Below are 21,448 nucleotides of genomic sequence, written 5' to 3' on the forward strand. Positions count from 1 at the left end.
GCAAGCAGTGCACCCAGTTTTTCTGTGTCTCTTCTATCAATTTCCTAAGTTTGTTCTTCATTACCCCATTATGCCTCTCTACTAGCCCTGCAGATTGGGGGTGATACGCGCAGTGGTGCTTTAACGATATCCCAAAATAACGACTGAGTTGCTGGATCATTTGGTTCACAAAATGTGTCCTGTTATCACTATAAATCTTTTCCGGTATGCCAAATCTGGGTATAATTTCTTTAACAAGGACCTTTGCAACAGTAGCTGCATCTGGATTTTTAGTTGGAAACGCTTCTACCCATTTGGAAAACATGTCTAGAATAACAAGGCAATACTTCTTATTTTCACATTTATTTAATTCTATGAAATCCATACAAATAGTATGGAACGGATATGGTGGTGTAGGAAAATTCCCTTGCTTAGGCTTCAACGCCCCTTGTGCATGATGCTTGTTACAAACATGGCATGCTGCACAAAAATATTTTGTATAATTCGTAAATCCGTAGGTTGTAAACACTCGATTCACTAACTGTACCATCCCCCCTGTTGAGACATGGCTCTGCCTATGGCTCAACAATGTTGCATATCTAAACAAATCAGATGGCAAAATTGGTTTCCTTTCCTTGGAATTGTACAGTCCCTTTTCGAGGATTGCTCCTCGTTTTATCCACTTTTGTTTCTCAATATTTGTAGTAAGTGCCTGCATTGTTTTTAACATTTCTAAAGTCTCTGAGGGTTGTAATTCCTTACTCAAAAGAAAAGTTTCTGTGGCTGAGGCTGCCTGCTTCGCAGCTGTATCAGCCCGTGCATTACCTTTTGAAATTCTATCCTGTTGCTTTGTATGAGCTACGCATTTGCAAATAGCTACTTTTTTAGGTAACTGAATTGAATCTAACAAATCTAAAATAAGTTGCACATGATTGATCGGTTTACCAGTAGATGTCATCATTCCTCTATTTTTCCACTGTTGCGCAAAAACATGTACAGTAGAAAAAGCATACTGACTGTCAGTATAAATGTTCACTTTCTTACCTTTTGCTAAGGTACATGCCCTTGTCAAGGCAATCAATTCTGCCGCTTGTGCAGATAAGTTGTGTGGTAAAGATTTTGCCTCCAAAGTTTCAGTATCAGAAACGACTGCATACCCCACTAGGTTCTGTCCTGTAGGACCCCTCCTGCATGAGCCGTCCACGTAGTATGTCACCTCGGCATCATCCAAGGGAACATCCATAAGGTCTTGTCTAGGTAATGTCTTTTGCTCAATCTCCTGCAGGCAGCAGTGTGGTTTGCCATCTGCAGGGGTTGGAAGCAAAGTTGACGGATTCAAAGTTGTGCATCGTTCAATTGTCATATGAGGTTTGCTCAACAGTATGGTCATACAGGAAAGATGCCTAGCTGGAGAAAGATATGCTACTTTTTCTTGCAGTAAAATAATTGCGACTGCATGAGGCACTCTCAATGTGAGAGGGTGGAATAACACTACTGAGGCTGAAGCCTGCACTGCCATTGCAGCTGCAACTACTGTTTGTACACAGTGGGGCAGAGATCGTGCCACTGAGTCTAACTGTGATGAATAGTAAGCTATGGGGCGTTGTTTGTCCCCATGTTGCTGTGTCAATACTGATGTCATATAACCTTGCTTACAATCTACAGTTTGAATAAACTGCTTGTTATAGTTTGGTAATCCTAAAACTAAGGATGATGCTATCAATTGTTTCAGCTTACAGAAAGCTGCTTCTGCTTCAGGTGTCCATTGTAATAAATCTTGTGCTGCCATCGGCTTCTTAAATATTAAATCGGCCAGTGGAGCAGATTCCAAAGCATAGTTTGGTATCCAACTCCGACAAAAATTAGTAGTTCCCAGGAAGGACATCATTTCCTTCTTGGTAGTTGGTCTAGGTGCTTGTAAAATTGCTGTTTTTCTATCTTCATCTAATATTCTACCTTCTTTGGATATTACATATCCCAAGTACTTAACTTGTTTTCTCCAAAGCTGTAACTTGTCTTTGTTTACTTTGTGACCTTGAGTAGCTAAAAATTGTAATAAAGCTATCGTGTTCTCCTTGCATTCTTGCTGGGTGGGGGCTGCCAGCAGAATGTCGTCTACATAAAGTAGAATCTGACTACCTTTCGGTGGGATAAATCCCACCAGGTTGCTTGCCATTTCCTGTGCAAATATTGTTGGACTTTCGCAATATCCCTGTGGTAATCTGGTATATGTATACCGCTTTCCCTGAAATGTAAACGCAAACCAATATTGGCTGTCAGGGTGTATCGGTATGGAGAAAAATGCATTACTAATATCTACCACTGAAAAATATTTCTGTTTTGGCTTTAAATCATTCAGTAAGGTGTGTGGATCTGGCACCATTGGTGGCCTGGGTATAACTGCATTGTTCACTGCTTGTAAGTCTTGGACCATACGCCATTTCCCGTTTGCTTTCTTGACAGGAAATTAAGGTGTATTACATGGTGAATCAGGAGATTCTATTAAGACTCCTTCCTTAAGTAAGGCTGCTATGATAGGCTTGATTCCTACCTCTGCATCCTTTCTCAAGGGATACTATCTCTTCTGGGGTCTAAATGCTGACTTTGGCGTTATGGTAACTGGTCCTGCTGTTCGTATAAGTCCTACATCTGATTTCCCTGCTGACCAGAGAATATCTGGTATGTTTCGCAAGGCTTTTTCCTCTTCTTCCAATAAGAGTAATACTCAGCTATTCTCACTAGCCTGTGAGTGTACAGCTGGGTGTGTCTGTGTAATCCAATTCAATTTCTGTTTCTGTACTCCTTGTTCAGAGAGCTCTAATTCTGTCTGCTTTTCCCACCTTGTGACTTTTTCACCTAAGTCTGCCCATTTTAAAGTTTTGTTCTTAGTTAAACTAACATGTGGCAGTTGATTAGATTTGTAAAGTGCTAAAAATTCCTGGGGCAATGAACAGCTTGCTACACTGTTCCCTTCTGCATCCCAGTATAAGTTTCGCAATACTAGCCTGTTTGCATGGTTCTGAAACAATTCTTGTTCATAATCTTTATCAGGTCCTGGTCTATTACAGTAATATAGAGTACAATGCAACAAATGCTGTTTGTCAATGTCGAGGGAGGGGAACTTGCTGATGGCTACGTTCATCAGTTCTTCGGTTACTGCCCCTGGACCAGTCGTAACCAAGTCCTGGCTGTACCAATAATACATTTCACCCTCCGGTCACACTACAAAAGTGTCCATTTGTTGCTGTGCTTCCATACCCTGCATGGTTGGAACTACGGCTATGCCAAATATCTGCATCATATCTCTACCCAAAAGATTTACTGGGTATTTTGCAGAAACTACAATCTTATTTTTCTGAGTCATCCCTGAAACGGGGTCTGTTATTGTTATGTCATGGGAGAGTGGCTCCCGATACAGCTGTCCATTTGCTGCTTTCACTAGTATATAGTCTGGTGATTCTGTATCTTCCGGTAACTTGGAAGGGTGTATCAGGGTCCGTGAAGCCCCTGAGTCACACAAAAATTTAACTTCCCTCCCCTCTACCAGAAGCGTCACTTCCGGTTTTGTGTCTGCTAAGTAAAGCTCTAAGCTCAAAAGAGCTAGGTCTAAAATTTCATTTTTTTCTATTTCTGTGAATTCATATACATCCTCTACTCCTTGTGTCACATCCTCTACTCCTGCTATCATATTTGTGCTTACTTTTTCTTGCTTACTCTCTTCCAATGATTCTTGACTATCATATAGTCATTCCTCATCCACCTTATCTTCTGTAGTCGCCTTCTTGTTTAACCTACAATCCCTTGCTAAATGTCCTTTTTTCCCGCACTTAAAACATTCACCCTTTTTCTTTCTTTCCTCGAAATCTTCTGATCGTTTGTCAGATTGTTTATTTCCCTGGGTATTTTTCTTACCCTTTTTCCCAGTTTGGACTACAAACACTTCTGACCCATCTTCTGCTGAAAATACTTGAGTTTTCTTTTTCTTTTTACTATTAAAATGTCTTTCTGCATGTCTAGCATATTCAAGTAATGGCTGTAATCTACTTGCTCGATGATCTACCATATGCTTCATAATAAAGCTACTAATGGGAGTTATACTACCCTTCAAGAATGCGTTCTTTAACTGTTGTTCATATGAGGAATCATGTGTCTGGTTTTCTGGTATCTGCATTCCGCAGTGATTATTAAAACACTCTAACAGTCTAGCATAATATCTATCAACTGTTTCACCTTCCTGTTGAATGCATTGATTAATGCAAGTCCAGTCAGCCCTAGGCTTCCACTTTTCAGAGATTCGGTCTGTCAGACCTTTCACTCTGCCATCCAGTTCTGCATTAGTATGTGGGAGTGGTCTAAGTTGTGCGTCACGAGGATTCCAGTCGCCCCTGATCATGTGCCAATCTGGACCCACAATTTGTCTAACTACTTTTTCGACTTCCTCTCCATTTAAATGGTAACTTAATCTCATACCCTGTAAGTCTTCTAAAAATGTTCTAAAATTCACTTTTGGGTGGGGAATACCTTCCGTGGCTTTCCGGATATCTTCCGGTGTCCACGGTCTATAAACCAAAAGAGTCGGATCTTGTCCTGCCTGAGGATTCGGTACTTCTATGAGCGGACATATCTCTTCTTCACTCATAGTCTGTGATGCTCTATTTAATTCATTTAATTCAATCTCCTTCCTCAAGTCGCATATTCGAGACCTAGTCTCGATAGGATCCCTGAGAAACGGCTGTGCTTTTGCAGGGACAGCTGGGTATAGCAAAGGTGGATCAGCTCGTCCACTCGCTTCATATTCTGGTAACAGAAATGGAGGGGGCGAAAGAGGGGCTGTTGCTATTACTAAGTTATTGTCTTCTTTGTCTAAGAACATTGTCTTTGAGTTTTTAATTCTCTGCTCCCTACGGTTTGCTTCCTCAAGCCACCTATGCGCCTGAGGGACTTCTAATCGTCTCTGCTTTTTTAATTGACCTTTCGCATCTATTTTCAACTGTTTTACAAGTTTCATAAGTGCAAGTTTATCCAAATTACCCTTGAATTTATACTTATTGACCCATTTGGTGTAATATTTAACATTATCGGCACGCTGTAATTGCATATACTTCGCGTCTTCCGTTAGGGGCTTGTCCCGGGAACTTTTTGTGCACTGGTTTCCCATTGGTGTCTTAGCTAAGCTGTAAATTGTTACCTAACCCTTTCTATCACGTGGTACCACAAATCTACACCTTTTCACAGTTTATCTAGAATAACTTTCTACCTATTCTGTTTCCCTGATCTATGACAAAAAACAGTAACCCCTTTTTCTGTCCCTGATCTGCATACACAAATCTACCTGACAAAAAACAGTTCTGTACTTAGTCCCTGATCCGTGAGTTGATCCACCGGATCGTTGACTCGTCCTCCAATCCCAGATCAGAAACAGTGGCTGGCCTCTTTCGAACGACAATTCAGTCGGAGGTCTTTCAAAACAGAAGAGCCGATTTGGCCTCTTCTCCGTACGGATGCATGCCACCGGGCCAAATTCTGACCTAGGCCTAGAGCGAGAGATACGTTTCCGGTCCGAAGGACCAATCTGTCAAAGGAAAAATATACTTTAAAAATGATCAAAACACGGTAGGTTCAGGTTAAGGCACTTTAATCTTGCAGCAAGGAGACAAAAACGTGCTAATACAGAATTTGTCTAACCAGAAACAGGAAATACATTCATTTTTATAGGCTATCAAATTAATCCTGTCCTACCATGCTGACGTAGCAGATTACCACATTTTCATCATCATCTGCTGACCATCTTTCCCATGAATTTCTGCTGATTTAAACAATTTTTATGTGAAACTTCCTGAGGAAAACAACATGGCTTTGGTTACTTTCAGTTAGATACTTGTTATGTTACATTCAAGATACTACGGCTAAATCAAGCACAATGCTAGCAGTTCATTTCTCTAATAATCCTTTGTCTACTTTATCTCTAAATTACTGCAGCTGCAGAGGTTCCCATCCTCTGGACAAGGCTGTTTGTCTAGAATCATTACATTTATAATATAAGCTATTGTTCATTCATATACTTCTGACCTAGCAGATTAAACACCTGCTTCTCAAGTACATTTCCACAAGGCATAAACAAGAATATTGCTGTGCTAGCAGTTACTAGGTCAGAGGGCAACTTGCAAGTTTCAGAAAGCATGCTGCAGTTTTCAAAAAGCATCTTTTTCAGTCTCATATGAAACTCAATTTATACAAAACACAGTGCATGAAAAATAGAATGAAAAGCATATTAAAAACACTTGATTATTAACTTGGCATTAAGCATACACACATTAATACATATTTTTCTAACAGTTCCAAACTCTTGGACCATATATATATATATATATATATATATATATATATATATATATATACACAAACTTTTAATCTCACTAGTCTCCGAATTGCTCTTATATTTTTCAAAGTTTTATATATATATATATATATATATATATATATATATATATATATATATATATATATATATATATATATATATATATATATGGGTCTACTTCAAATGAACGAAAGACCACTTACCCGAAAACAACATGAATGAATGACCATGTTGCAGAAACGTTTCCCACAGTAAGTGTCCAGTTGGACAACATGAGAAAATTTTCCTTTTTCCCCCACTTGTGATCCTGGAGTTGATGTATTTAGTTAGGGGGTGGGGGATGTAGCCCCCCACCTGGGTGGGTTGTAGTGTATTTTTTTTGTTAAATTGATTTAGCAGTTAATTTATTGTCCATGTGCCATTCTTGGTGTTGGTGGATTTCTGAAGTCTTCTGTGAGAACTGTGTTTACCTACTAGAACAGAAGCAAGTGAGGGATATTCGTATATAATATATATAGTGACAATTTTTTTTTCAATTTCTACCTATTGCTGACCTTTAAATCCTTAGATAATATTACTGAAACTGATTTGTACTTGAGTTCTGAAGATAATTTAATTGAAAAACATCATACTAAGAATCTGTACCTCTATCCTTTCACCCCCAGTCAAACCTGGTAATACCGGCATGGTGTCATAGAGAACTAAACCCTGACTATGACCCAAGTGACCTGAAGCTTAGCATCTGTTGGATCTGATGTGAGGAGTATAGGTCTGCCTGTTTTCCTTTTTTTTTTTTTTTTTTTTTTTTGAGGAGGGTGCAGAGCAGGTTACAGGTTGCCTCAATCCCTTGGAAGAAGGCTGGCTGATGCTAATTCAGTCTTTGGGCATGCATTTGCTTCACCAAGTTTTTATTAGTTGATAACCTTCCAAGCACAATGTGCGGTTGTAAGCAGTCAGATTAGGAAGGAATAGTAGCTTCAGTTGTAATGGTGGTCATATGCCCATCCTGCCTAGAGGGTGGGGTTAAAGCCTGATGGCTGCCTGTAGGAATTGTGGCTCACCCTTGCTCAATGTGGATTGAATAGGCTGGCTGAAATATAGGAGAGCTGACAGTCAGCAGGTAATGTGGGGAGAAAGAGTATAGAAAATTTGGTAATAGTAGCCAGTACAGCTATGTTTATCCCATTGTTCAGTACCAGACCACAATGTGCTGCATAGTTGTTCACTTATAAACTGTTGTGGTGCTCAGCACATAGACACCACCTAAAAATCCAGTGCATGGGTAACAGTGCAGTATGATAACACTGTAAAAAAGTTATATGCCAGTATATTTGTATAGCGATGCAAGAATTGGAAATCACTGCCAAATGTCTGCTGATCATGGAAAAGTGAGATTAGGCCTGAATGGGAACAAAGTATGGATATCATAAACCAGTGAATGAGACTAATGAAAGCTGATTTTAAATAATTACAAGAACAAAGTAAGAAATTTAAAAAGGCTGATCACATCATTTTTTTATCAGGTCAAGTGAGTAGCAGAGGCCACTGTCATTCTGATCAGAAGTTAACCAAGAAATGGGGCTATAACCAATAGGAGATGCGTCTTTCTGTGCTGCACAAAGGATGAATAATAAAGACAGGAATTAAAACCAGTGCCCTGACTATCTTTGTGCTGGATAATTTGCAAAAGGTTGTTGAATGTAATCACCTAATTCAGCAGTGCTAGTGAATACTGCTAGCAAGCTTCAGACACCCTGGCCTGTGGCAGCATTTTTTTCTACCTGTCTGCATCACTATAACCCACTGATATTTGAGATTTTCTGCAGTTCATACTTTAAAACTGAATGTATTCATGCAAGTTAAGGGCATTCCTGGTATTCTCAAAGTTCAGCTGAGTGTAGCAAATAATAGTATTTAATCTTATTTGTGCTCTAGATGTGTCTTTGTTAGGAAGAAGTGTGAACTTCTCTAATATGGAGCTGTCAGTGTTGCATGTCACTGAGACATGAAATAATATGTGAACAAAAAGGCTGATGATGGTGATACACTATTAGAATTAATCATCTGACTTTGTACTGCTCTTGTTAAGAAATATATATTTTTTATTGAATGCATTTCCTAACATTCATGTTAATTCATTTTCTCTCTTCTAATCAGTCAAGGCTCTGTAGTAGTACAGTCAACTACATTCTTCACCTCATCTACAGTAGCACCTGAAACTGTTCAGGCTTTGATGTTGGCCGCAGATCAAGGCGACCTCAAAATTGATAGAAATTCTATCACTGGTAAGTGAATAACAAGTATGTTTTAGTCCATTTCCTAAGCAATAATCCAAAGACTGAGACTGTGCTGAGAAGATGCTAGACCTTTATCATTCTCGCTTTGTTACTAGCCAACTGCCAGTTTTTAACATATAGTAGAATACTGTTCTATCAGTGTAATTTATCATAAGTATTGCTCAGTCTTTTGGCACACTGCTCAACACAGTCACACAAAACATTTTGACCGGTCATAAATAAGTAGCTCAGTTATAGTTAGTGTAACAGCAGTAAAAATCTTTAACTCTTATGGTTAACTGACTTGACTTACTTCACAGGTTTGGTGAACAAGGTCAAGGCCTGTTGGCCATCGAGGATCTTGATGCCCTGGAGCCCCTGTTGGTACTTGTGGTTGCCCAGGCAGCCATCCAGCCGATAGTGTACTGGTAGGAATAATGGGCTACGTTTAATTGGGGGAGGGGTAGCAGAGGTGGATTTCTATTTAGTATGAAGTCAGTATGTTTTATTGCACTGTTCATATTATTTTTATTGAGGCTATGTAACGTCTTGTGTTCAGGTCACCAGTGAGTATTCTAAATAAAGTACTTTAAAGAGTAAAGGGCACATTAGAAGGCAATATAATACAAAGACGATAGAGTTGTTCTTCGAAGCTGTTTGATACTCCTTCGTGAGGAATCTTTGTACCCTCACCAATTGCCCCAGGTAGCATGTGAGTAAGTTACAAGCTGCAGTATACTATAAGTGGTCTGAGAGGAGTTGTATAAAGGTGAACAGTTACCCCACTGACATGGCTATCAACAGAGTGAGGATTAGGCTGGTACCGGGTTCCTCTTAAGTGATCGAAACTATAACACTTCGAACACACAAGATCGAACTTGTATGTTTGAAGTTTTATAATTTCGAACACAGAAAAAAAACAAAAAACAACAGACAGAAAGTAACTGTTGTAAGCAGGGGGGCAAGACCCTTGCACCCCCCACACCCCCTGCTCTTTAAATATACCAACTCCGAGGTGGCACTACATTTTTTTTGTTTTGTTTTGGGTTTTTTGTGTTAATTCGAACTGCTGAAACTTCAAATACTTGTGTTCGATGTTTTCAGGTTCGAAGTTTCAGCAATTTGATTACGCAGTAGGAACCCGTTGGTACCATATGCACTGCGCACAACACAGTGAGGATTAGGTGGTGGCACCATATGCACTGCACACAACACCGTGAGGATTAGGTGCTGGTACCATGTGCACTGCACACAGCACAGTGAGGATTAGGTGGTGGCACCATATGTACTGCACACAACACAGTGAGGATTAGGTTCTGGTACCATATGCACTGTGCACAGTAAAAGCAATACAGGTATCAAATGAAAGGGATGGCAAGGATTCCAAACTATTTGACTAGTTTGGCAACTTTTATCTGTGACCCATTAATAGTGTATAAAACATTGGTTTGCCAAATGCCAGACATCTGCATTGCTTGACACTAAAGCAAGGTCATTCCTGCTGCACCATTCATCAGTAATATTAAGTGTCAGTTTTAAGAGAAACTGTGTCAGTGCAGTTAAGATCAATGCTCCCAAGTTTGTAGTTATCAGCAGATTTGATGAACAAACATTGGAATCATTTCTGGCATCTAAGGAAAAATGCTAAACAAAAGCAATCCTGAAGACATAGTTCTGAGTATCTCCACTAGTGATAAGAGACAGAGGATGGTGGATACTGGAGCTCTCCTTCTTAGCTTTGTTGTATGATCACCTAGTCATCTGTGAATCCAACTCCTTGTGAACTTCATTTACCTCTAGATCCCTGAGATTATGTATGATTCCATCATGAGTTATAGTGTCAAGCACCTTAGCCAGCTAAACAGCATGGGTTGGTAAACCTTCAACCATTACAGCAGTCACACTCAAAGATTGAGATTAAGCACACAATGTTTGTCTTTCACAAATGGTATTAGCTCATAGAGAAGGAGGTTCTCTTTGTCTGCCTGAATAAGTTCTATGATGATTCTCTTCATCACACTGAAAATATGCTTGCAAGGCAGGTCAATCTGTAATTGTTAGAGATTGTGGAAGTGCCTTGTGGACAGGGACAACCGTAACTTGCTTCCAGGTTTCAAAAATGTAGACAGTTTTTAATGTTATGTTGGGAACGTATGTATGGGAGTATGTTAGGGTGTTTTTGATTGCACAAATTAGGCTTCCAAGTATCTCATCCAGTTCCATGGAACTGTTAATTCCAACTTTACTGTGGGCAGAGATGACCATTTCAGATGTACTTTTGGGTGAGACTGTCTTACATGGAAAAAAATTAATTAAGGATCCACTTTGTGGCTTGAATTTTGCTGTAAATTTATGTAGGTTCAGAGGAGGTTACTAGGCTAATGGTTCTAGAGCCCTAAGAAGCCTAGCCATATTTATCCCAAGTTGCCCGAATCATTGTAGTTAGGTGATTGAAGTTCTCAGAGATATGAGTCTATGGTAATTAACACAGACTGCCTCTGTGCATGAGGGACATGGCCACCACCCTAGGAGTGAATTAACAGTCACCCATCCATTGATCTCCTATCCATTGATTTAGCTTGCATGTTCACTATATATGGTGGTTCTTATAGGGATATTAGCTTGCTCTAGCACACTACATTCTTGTTTCTACACCTTTATTTTTCAGATGTAGTTTGAGAAGGCATTATTATTGTCATGTGTCCTGATGACTGCTTTTACCTTGAATGAAGCTGTGTTTGTTTGTTCTGGTTACTTGTTGGATGGAAATGACTTTAGCATTGTTGCATTGAGATGGGTACATTTTCAAGGCATTGCATACTGTTTTGTTCTGGTTTAATAATTAGTTGATTTTGTTAATTCCACAGTTCATATTTACTGTTTCACAGTGCAACTACCCCCTGAGCATACCATTTCCTGTATGCAGACATTAGTCTCACCCAACAAAAGTTTCCATCTACTGTCATGTAAAATAAAGCATGATTTAGCCACCGCCTCCCACCCCACAGGTCTGCTGCTTATTCATATTCTCCATGCTCACCTTATGGGGGTTGTATTAAATTATGTGACAGTTTCTTCAGGAATTTGTCACAATGGCCGTCACAGCATTTAATTGTCACATTTAAGAATTTTGTCCCAAGAAGGAGAAAACACACTAGCAAGGTGTTTTATCTGCCTATTTCTTTCTGTCCCACTGGAGTCATAAACCTCCTGATTTCCAAGAGATTCCCAGCTTGTATCCTGTGTAGTGACAGTTACAGCTGAGAGAACAGCTGGACTGGAATTTTGAAACCTGACACCCCTGTCCATAAACATTTTACTTTAGGCATGGTCAGTGGCTAAAGAAGCAAACGCCAAGACAAGCTAATGTGTCACTCTGGTTTGTGTTCCTTACCAAAAAAGTTACTAATACTCTGTATAGAAATCCTGAAAACATCTGGAAGTATTATTTGCATGGTTTACTGTTGCAGTAGAATTCCTGACAGATGGAGTTAGATGCAGGGAGTCATCTGCCTATTCAGCCCAGCTCCCAAAGCTCTACAGATGTCCTGACAGGACCAACTCCTTTTCAACATTAGAATGCATGCCTATTTCTTAGGTAATAGAGGTAGTTGGCATGTGCAATCTTCTTTCTTTTTTTGCCACAGACTTCTGCACATCTCTGCCAGAAAGTTTGCCATCACTTGGTCCAGATTTGCCAGCAGACTTTTCCAGTTGTTATTGGTGTTTGTGTTTTTACTGGGGAATGTTTACAGAGAAATGGTTTCCTAGGGCATCCCTCATGTTCGACTGCAATCTGTGCCAGACCCTATACAAATATTTGCATTCAGAGTACTTATTCTGTTTGAGAGAGTCCAGCCTTACACCTGACTCCTAGATTTTTGTTTTACCTGTAAGTGGAAGACCAACCTTTAGATATGTCTGTCTCTGAAAAAAAGCTGAAAGTCATTATGTAGGCTACCAAACAGTCACCTACACCTTAGAGGGAAACCTTACTCCACCCCCAAAGAAGACGAACAGAAAACAGCAGATCTACAAGGACACTGAGGAAAAGGAGCTGTTAAGTAGGATGTGAAAGAGGGAAGAGCTGATCATGTAGCACTCAACAAGTCAGAAGCTGCCATTTCCAGTGGTGCAACTTACTAACAGAAGTGTAGCTGGTTCAGCCAATGCCCTGTGCCAGTACTATGAACCAGCACCTTACCCCTTCAGCTTTTCAAGTGAAAGCAAAAAAAAAAAAAAAAACACTTCGCTGTAATAAACCAAATGCTACACTGCAAGCAACCCCCAGATCTTCCACAGAAGAGGGGGAAAAAAAAGACATTCCTTCTACTGGCACAACAACAAATGTCCAGGTTCATGACACCCCTCTCCCACTTGCCCAGCCATTCAGGTCCTCTTTCTATGCCTTGCCCCCAATCCTCCTTCAACATAAATAATTTCTTCTTTTAAACCATAACAAATGTTGCTACAGTTTATACCATCTCCTTGGAGGATACGGCTGAAGTATGCTGCTTCCTAGGTGATAAGGACTTTGGTGTGCTGGCTGACGTTGGGCTGTCCTTGGCAGGAGATCCCACAGGTAATGAATACTGCAACAGTGAAAAGGACATCTACTGTTATGTTAAGAATTTACACAATTGTACTTCAATCATTCACCATCCAGAACAGTACCTACTCATGAGTGATTTTTAACCACTCCTCCATTAACTGAGAGGCATACATGACCATTAACATACAAGCCTAAAGATTTCTTGACTTTGTAAATAGAAATGCCCTAGAGTTGCTTGTCTGTTCTCACTGGGATACAAATATCCTAGACCTTATACTCACAAGTATGGGAGAGCACTGCACTCCCCCAAATGTGATGTCCTCACTGGTAAGATCAGGTCACAAAGTTGTCTCCATGAAATTAAAGGTAAAAATTAGACCACCACCAACCCCCACCTAACCCCCAAAATTTTAAGAACTTTTTTAAGACAAACTTCCTCCTATTAAGTGATGGCATAACTAGTTTCCAAGTTGCCTAAACCCATAAAACACCAAAGCCTATTCGGAGATGTACACAAAAGCCCTTTATGATCATATAAACAACTGCATAGACCTAACAGACTCACTTGGATCCCTGTTTAACCACAGCCTGCGAACTGGCTATGTTCCATTGGAATGGAGGACAGCAACAGTAATCCCTCTGCACAAAGGGGGGACCATCAACTAACCCTAGGAACTGCAGGCCCATAAGCTTGACTAGCCTCGTCTGCTAAGCCATGGAAAGAATCATTATGGACCTTATTAACAATGGACCTTATTAACAAGGACATAGGTAATCTCCAAACTCTGACCCAAACCAATTCGTATTTGTTAAAGGTAGATCATGCCTGATAACATGGTTGATGTCTTAGAGAAAGTCACCAAGGCCCTGGACGAGGGAAAGATGGTGCATACCACCTGTCTTGACATAGCCATGGCATTTGATACAGTCCCCCACACAGGTATTAGAGAAACTCGCAATATTAGGAACTAAGTCCTACTTTACCAGATGGGTAGCCAACTGGCTCACTGACAGTTCACATACTGTCAACATGGGTGACCTCACCTCTAGCAAGAGACCAGTCACCAGTGGCATACCACAGGGTTCTGTGCTGGGCCCCTTACTCTTTGGAATTTACTTCTCAGAATTCCAGGCAAGTTTGCATGGCCTGTAGCTGACCAAGTTCAGTGATAATTGCAAATTGGAGGAAATCATTGAGTCCACCAATTATGTTAATATACTGTAGACAGGGATTACGCAGACAAACAATTGGTGCCAAAGCCACGGATTAAAGCTAAATGCAAAAAAATTCATTATTTCTTTTGGGAAAGCTGACATCCCTACTAATTACTTTATAGACAGCACCCCCTAAGTGTAGACCCAGTGGTATATGATCTTGGGTACTCAGGATGATAGCAAATTGAACTTTGACCACCATGCATCCAGAGTAGTTAGGAAATCTTTCTGTGTGACACATCTTATAAGTAAAGGCATCACATCTAGAACTAAGGATGTTATAATTCCATTATACTTGGCCCTCATGAAACCAATAATTGAGTACAATGCTCCCTTTTACATGTACCCCACCAGACACATGCAACAACTGGAGAGACTGCAGGGGTTTCTCACCAAGAAATTACAGGCTACGTAAAACAAGAATTATGCACAAAGACTGAAAGCCCTGTTCACTGTATTCTGTCTCCTACAGGTTGCTAACAGGTGACCTGTGCTTGGCTTATAGGGCAGTCTCTGCTGAACTGGCCCTGATGGAAATGCTACACATTTGTAAATCAAACTGCACAAGGGTCACTCATTCCATGGATCTTAACCTAGCCTCTGACATGAACAGTTCATGCTGGAGAGATAGATACATCTTCCTGAGATTGCCACTTTTCTTGAACAAGCTTCCAATTCACATGAAACAGAACCCCTCCCTGACCCTCTTAAAATGCAAATCAGATCAATGGATGAGTGACCATAAATTCACTCCTGGGTTGGTGCCGATGTCATGTCCTTCCTGGACAGAGGAATTCATTATTAGCTACCATAAAGCCCTACCTCTGCAAACTTTACTTCACCTAACCACCGGCAATTGGGGTAACTTGGGTAAATATGGCTAGGCTTGTAAGGGCTCTAGTGCTATTAGACTAGTAACCTTCTACGAACCTATGAACTTGTAGAGCACTACAGTGCTCGTGTTTTAGTTTAAGTACATGTTTCTTCTTTTTAAACTGTTCCAAACTGCTTTGCTGCAAATATAGCAAACTATTGCTACATCTTGTCCCCTAAGTGCATGGAGCAGTACAGCACTCATGTTTTAGTTGAAAAAAGAATGCATTTTTTTTTACATTTAAACTGTAGCAAGTTGTTGCTACAAGGTAACAAGCAGTTGTCACAGTGCAGACTACCCACGGAGTGCTACAGTGCTCAAGATTGACCACAAATGCAATGACAGCTTTCAGTAGCATTAAAGAAAGATTGGGGTCAGCTGATCGCAGCACCCCCCCCCCCCAGCAGTTTGCTCTTGGGGGCAGTTGCCCCTCTCTCCCTGCCCTAGCTACACTACTGCAAGGGGGTTGAGGGTTGTCATAATGGTTAAGGTATTTAGCTTGCAAACACGAAATACAGGGTTTGATTCTCACCCTTTGGAAGCATGGCTAGGCTTAAAAAAGGCCCCCCCGTGGGGTCATTCGCCTAGTAATTACCTATCAACCTTCCAAGTCATTGACATTTGACCTCTCAACCTCTTAGCACAATAAAATCTGGACAAAGCCAAAAATAATGGAGGGAGGGGCAGAGGCCTAAAAATCAGGGACAAATTTTAAATATTACTTTTATAAACTTAGAACTTTGCTAGAATAACACGTTTTGTATCATCATGCATTTTCTGGAGAATGTGAAGTCTGAAGCTCTAATATGTATCATTATTTAGTAATGTCAGTCTTTAATTATTTGCTAGAAAATCACACATTTTGAGGAACATACAAAAATCTGATCAGAAATCTGAATGTTCTGTAAAATTCTGGATAGCTGTTAGTGTGTACAGCTCCCAGCCTCTGCCCAATCCCTTCAGAGGCAGATGTGCCTGCAGCTGTTAACATGCCATCCTAGGGACCTCTAAACCATTACCTGAAGTAACCTTCAGCAGAGTATCCTCAGACCTCTGCTTAGGAGTGGTGGAGCAGTCAGACAAAAAGGACTTAGGCATTCCAAAGCTACTCACACACATACCAAGACCAGGGGACAGACTTGCAGATCATAGCAGTTCATTAAGGAAGACGTACAGTTTAGGACATATTGATCCTCTCAGGGCCTTTCTCTGAAGACTTGTGTATAGACAATTTGTCAGGTTCCCAGCCTGCTAAAAGAAAGAGGGTTTTTTCTCCATTCAGGGAGTCAAATTCCTCCTCAGAAGATGACCTTGACTGTGCTTCACAGTTTTCTTCCCCTTTGGGTACAGGTCCAACAATGAAGAAATCATTTTATAAGATACTCCTCTAAAGAGGTTTCTTTCAGAGAAATTCTCAGTCTTATAACAGAATATTTTAAACAAGAATCCCATGAAATGGCAAAAAAGATACTTGGGTCTTTTAGATTTAAGGAAAACAAAGCCAATAGTCTTTTTTTACCAGTTTTCAAGATGTTTGAATATGCTTTTCTGATAGCTTCTTTAGCGTTCCAAGAGGCTTCTTCTATGAGCAAGGCCCAACATCCTCTATGATAGCAAGAGATCTTAAGAGCCCTGGAGTTAATGGTCTTAGTCATTCTGATTTTACCACTGGCAAGGATACATATGAAGAAGATACTGTGTAAAGGCTTTGTGGGAGCAGGGCTCCTATCTGCTGGAAAAGGAAATACTAATCATTCCATGTATACAACAGGATATGTCCTAGTAGGCAGTTCAAGTGAGGGAGAATGCAGAAATGCCTTTTTTTAGCCAGTATGCCCTTTGACCTGGGTCATGCCTAAAAATGGTCTGAGGACCAGATAACCTGCCCAATCAAGAAAGTTAATAAATAAACAAGTAAATAAACTTTGACTGCTCATGTCTCAGGCCTAAATTGGTGGAGCTCAGTCAGGAAATCTCAAGGTTCAGAACAGATGGGCAGAGTTTGAAAAGACCTCTTCATAAACGTAAATGACACACGAGTGGCTATTCTTGCCCTCAAGTGTTTTTGGTCTGTGTGCAAGCCAAGAGTGCTGCAGTTAGCCACAGACAACACCACAGTCATGTGGTACATAACTAAGTAGGGAGAAGACATTTGTACCTTTTCTGCTGGTTAGATCTGCAGTTTTGGTTACTCAGGCAAATCTGACCCTAAATGTCTATATCTCAACAGTGCTCTGCCAGATTGCGGGCATCCTGAGGAGGGATCAACAGCCACAGATAAGGTAATAAGATAAGCAGAATGACAACCCAAAAGATAGAAAGTGCTAGACTTAGAATTTTGGCCTTCTAGAGAGCCACTAGTTTTCTTGCTGTTACAAAAGGCTTTGGTACATGGGCAGTAGATGCTTTCTCCTTCCCATAAGACAATATTTTTTTTAGTATGCATATCGTTCCACACCTCTAATACCAAATATGCTGTAAAATATTCTAGAGACCTCCTACTACCTCAAACAACACTAATTTTTCCCCAGTAAAGTAAATGGCAAATGGGCCACCACTTGGCTTACCACTGATCATAGATGTGCACATGCAGAAATCATGTACCTGGTATGGTGGCTCAGACTGAATGACTGGATTAACTGAGTCATTTCTCCCTTTTATTTGAGGACATGCTCAAAATAATTAAGGAGGCCAGGAAACCACACAGACTGAAGTCTCATTTGGTGAAATGGAGGACGTTCTCTTATCTGGTATAAGCAAGAAGGCCTAGATTTATCTCTAGCAGAAATACTCCCGCTGCCTTCATATTTAGCTGATCTTTTTCAGCAGACATGAATATAGGTATCATATCAGCCTGTCTGCCTTCACATGGATATTTAGCTAATTGGTTATTAATGTAGCATTTCCTTACAGGGGATCTATAAATCCATTCTTCCAGAGGAGCTATAGTGCCTCCTTAGGACTTAGAGTTTTATCCTGGAGAAACTGGAGATAGAGCATTCATTTTAAGACAATGGATATTGTCTCATTGAAATTCTTGTAATGAAAGATAGTTTTGTCAGTGGCCATCCCTTCAGACAGAAGAATTTAACTACAGATTCTAATGTGCAATGAACTATTTGCAATGTTCAGTAAAAACAAGGTCAGCCTTAGAACTAGCTCTTTAGCAGTCTTTAGCACAGAAGCAGTTCCTTATTGTTTTTAGATACATTTTTATTTTCTGGATGAGGAGTTTTTTTGCTTGTTTCAGGCATAACTTCTGAGGTAATTGAGGTCCAAACATTTGCTATATGAACAGAGTAGAGGCAATCTCCATAACAAGTGTTTGATTTAGATTTTGTGACTGAAAAGCTATATGTGGTTTATATGTCTTGCTGTGATTGCATATTGCTGTTTAGAATGTTGTGTTCTTAATTTTGCTACCTTTGGGTATTATAATCAATGCAGTTGCTGAAGCTGGATGCAGTGATGCATTTTGATAGATTTGTGATGAACTTAGCTCATTTATTATTACATCATTCAAGATTATGTTTTTTGGATATGAATATCGGGGATGTGTAGAGGAGAGATGGAAGAAGTAGTGCTTGCTCTGCTTTTAACTTTGCTTGTGCTGTTTGGTTTGATTTTACTTTATGTAGCAGTCAGTGTTTTTTATTTGATTCGTTCACCACATAATTAATGTGTTGAACAAACTCCTGAAAGTTTGGTTTGGTTATCACTAACTGAATCATATTTAGAACATGTTAAATATGGACATCTGTGCTTAATGTCCCAGCTCTGTATGAAGAAATGCCTTTTTGGTTGGCATACATATCATAGCATACATCTACGAGTACCTATTAAAAGTTTGCAAAGAAAATTTAGTACATGTAGGTTATGAACAGTGATTTTTGTGAGGGTTATGCTGAAATATGTTTTGCTTTTATATGTAGCATCTGAGGCAAATTGCAATGTTTATTTAGTTCTGTCATTTAGAATGAGCTGTGATTCTGTTAGCCAATTCCTGTTATTAATGAAAGCAAGTTTTGTTTTATTTCAAGGAGCTGAGAAGGAGTTTCTGCTGAGCATAACAGAGTAAATGTATCTGTTTATTGTGTGATAGTGACATCTCCTACTGTTGTGTCCATGATGTTGAAAAATGCATTAAACAGGAAAGAGATGATTTTCCTCCAATAATGAATTTAAAATTCAGTTGGAAACTGCCTTTATTGAAGCAGCAGAGTTTTCAGCCGATGGTAATCTGACTTTACAGTTACCTATTTTACAGAATTACTCTACTGCACGTAGAACATATTAGGAGAGTGTTAATGAACCATCTGAGACAGGACCACTGAAGGTTTGCTGATCAGTAGGGAGGAAGGATGTCATTTTAAATGGTATATAGTACCCTCAAACAACTTTTCAGAAGCTGTGGAATGGGCACTGGTAACAACTGACTCAAATATATTATACCAATAAAGGTTTCTTGTGCTGTTTTGTTGGATACAAAAGGGGTCCTCCGGAGAAAAGTGATTCTTAGTCTATATTAGTTCAGCCACTGGGTATTATAATGCTACAGGACAGGACTGGTACATTTTGCTTCAGAGACGATTTACAACTTAAACCTTGTAAAAGCATTCACTAGTGGCATAGAGGGATACAGCCCAGACTACAGCCCAGGCAATCAGAAATTAATATGCAGCTGAAGTACTTGGTGGTGCAGGCAAGGAGGACGGGCATGCCCATCATGAGGGTGGGAATGAGCACTTGGACTCACCTTTAGCAGCTGATCGCCAGTCAAAGCCAGGACATGGGGAAAGTGTTATTCACAGGGTGAGGACTTTGTCTGAGAATATGATGCCCATCATGAGGGTGGGAATGAGCACTTGGACTCACCTTTAGCAGCTGATCGCCAGTCAAAGCCAGGACACGGGGAAAGTGTTATTCACAGGGTAAGAACTTTGTTTGAGAACATGATGCCCATCATGTGGGTGGGAATGTGCTGTTGGACTCACCTTTGCAGCTTATCACCAGTCAAAGCCAGGACACAGGGGGAAAGTCTTATTCACAGGGTGAGGACTTTGTCTGAGAATATGATGCCCATCATGAGGGTGGGAATGAGCACTTGGACTCACCTTTAACAGCTGATCGCCAGTCAAAGCCAGGACACAGGTGGAAAAGTGTTATTCACAGGGTAAAGACTGTCTGAAAACATGTAGAGGCACAAAGCCTATTGCATGCCTTCCCACTGGGGTAGTTCTGGTGCTTGCAGGAGGGACAGCCTTAGGAGTAAACAAGCAGTATGATACTGTCCCAAGCATGTCTCAGTATCCTCACCAGCACCAAACATGGGCTGAAGTTAGCCCAGAGCTACGTTGGGTTCTGTAAGTTCAGTGAATGAGAAGAGGCTCTTGGAGCAGTTGATGAAAGCAGTCACCTCCAAGAGTGTTTTTTGTGGGTGTATAACCTGCATCTGAATCAAGGAAGAAAATTAAGTTGCAGGCAAGGGACATGTTTTTAGGAAAGTCAAACATGAGAAAAAAATTAACCAAATTTTGCACTGTTATTCTATTGCACAAGATTGTGAACAGTTTGGGTATAAGGACTGGTGACTGGGATTGTATGATAGTGTTAAACATTTGTGGAGGACGTTTAGTGCATGTAGATTATCAAATTTTACAATTACTAGCCTATGTATGCTATGATATGTTGGCCAACCAAAAAAAAAAGACATTTCTTCATACAGAGTTGGAACATTTCAAGCATGAACATCCAGATTTAATGTGTTCTAAATATGAATTAGTTAGTCATAAGAATGTGCATAGTTTCATGGGTTCATACCAGGATAATGACCATCATGGACTTTACAAGGCTAGCCATGCAACCCAACCCAGTTTTGTCCCAGAGTTCCTTGGGTACATTTATTGTGGGGTATGTTTGTAAAGAGGTGGCTAAAGGTTATGTGGGGGATGGGTGTGTTAGTTGGGGAATAATTTACTTACTGTCAACCTCTGTCCATCAGAGACATACACGTCAGACCAGGGGTGAATTTGCTATTTCCCGTCCAATGATCTAGGTTTCTCTTGAATAGGGTCAGGGATGAACACTGCTTCACGTAGATGGGGAGTTTATTCCATAACACAGGAAGCCCTTGAGACACATATCAGTGCCTCCAGCGAGTCCTATTTATGTCACTGATAAAGTTCAGGTCC

General features: G+C 40.2%; 1 protein-coding gene across 2 annotated transcripts in view; it reads left to right on the forward strand.

The window, feature by feature from the left end:
• The window catches only part of LOC122808941 (mucin-1-like), a 626,079-nt gene that overhangs the window by 362,195 nt on the left and 242,436 nt on the right, over positions 1-21,448 (forward strand). For both annotated transcript variants that reach the window (XM_044080094.1, XM_044080093.1), the window contains exon 4: positions 8,498-8,625. In XM_044080094.1, coding sequence (XP_043936029.1) covers positions 8,498-8,625 — 128 coding nt within the window. The remainder of the gene's footprint in view (positions 1-8,497; positions 8,626-21,448) is intronic.

The sequence above is a fragment of the Protopterus annectens genome, chromosome 8.part0 (genome assembly GCF_019279795.1).
Source record: "Protopterus annectens isolate FY-2018-M chromosome 8.part0, PAN1.0, whole genome shotgun sequence".
In the NCBI taxonomy this organism is placed as follows: domain Eukaryota; kingdom Metazoa; phylum Chordata; order Ceratodontiformes; family Protopteridae; genus Protopterus; species Protopterus annectens.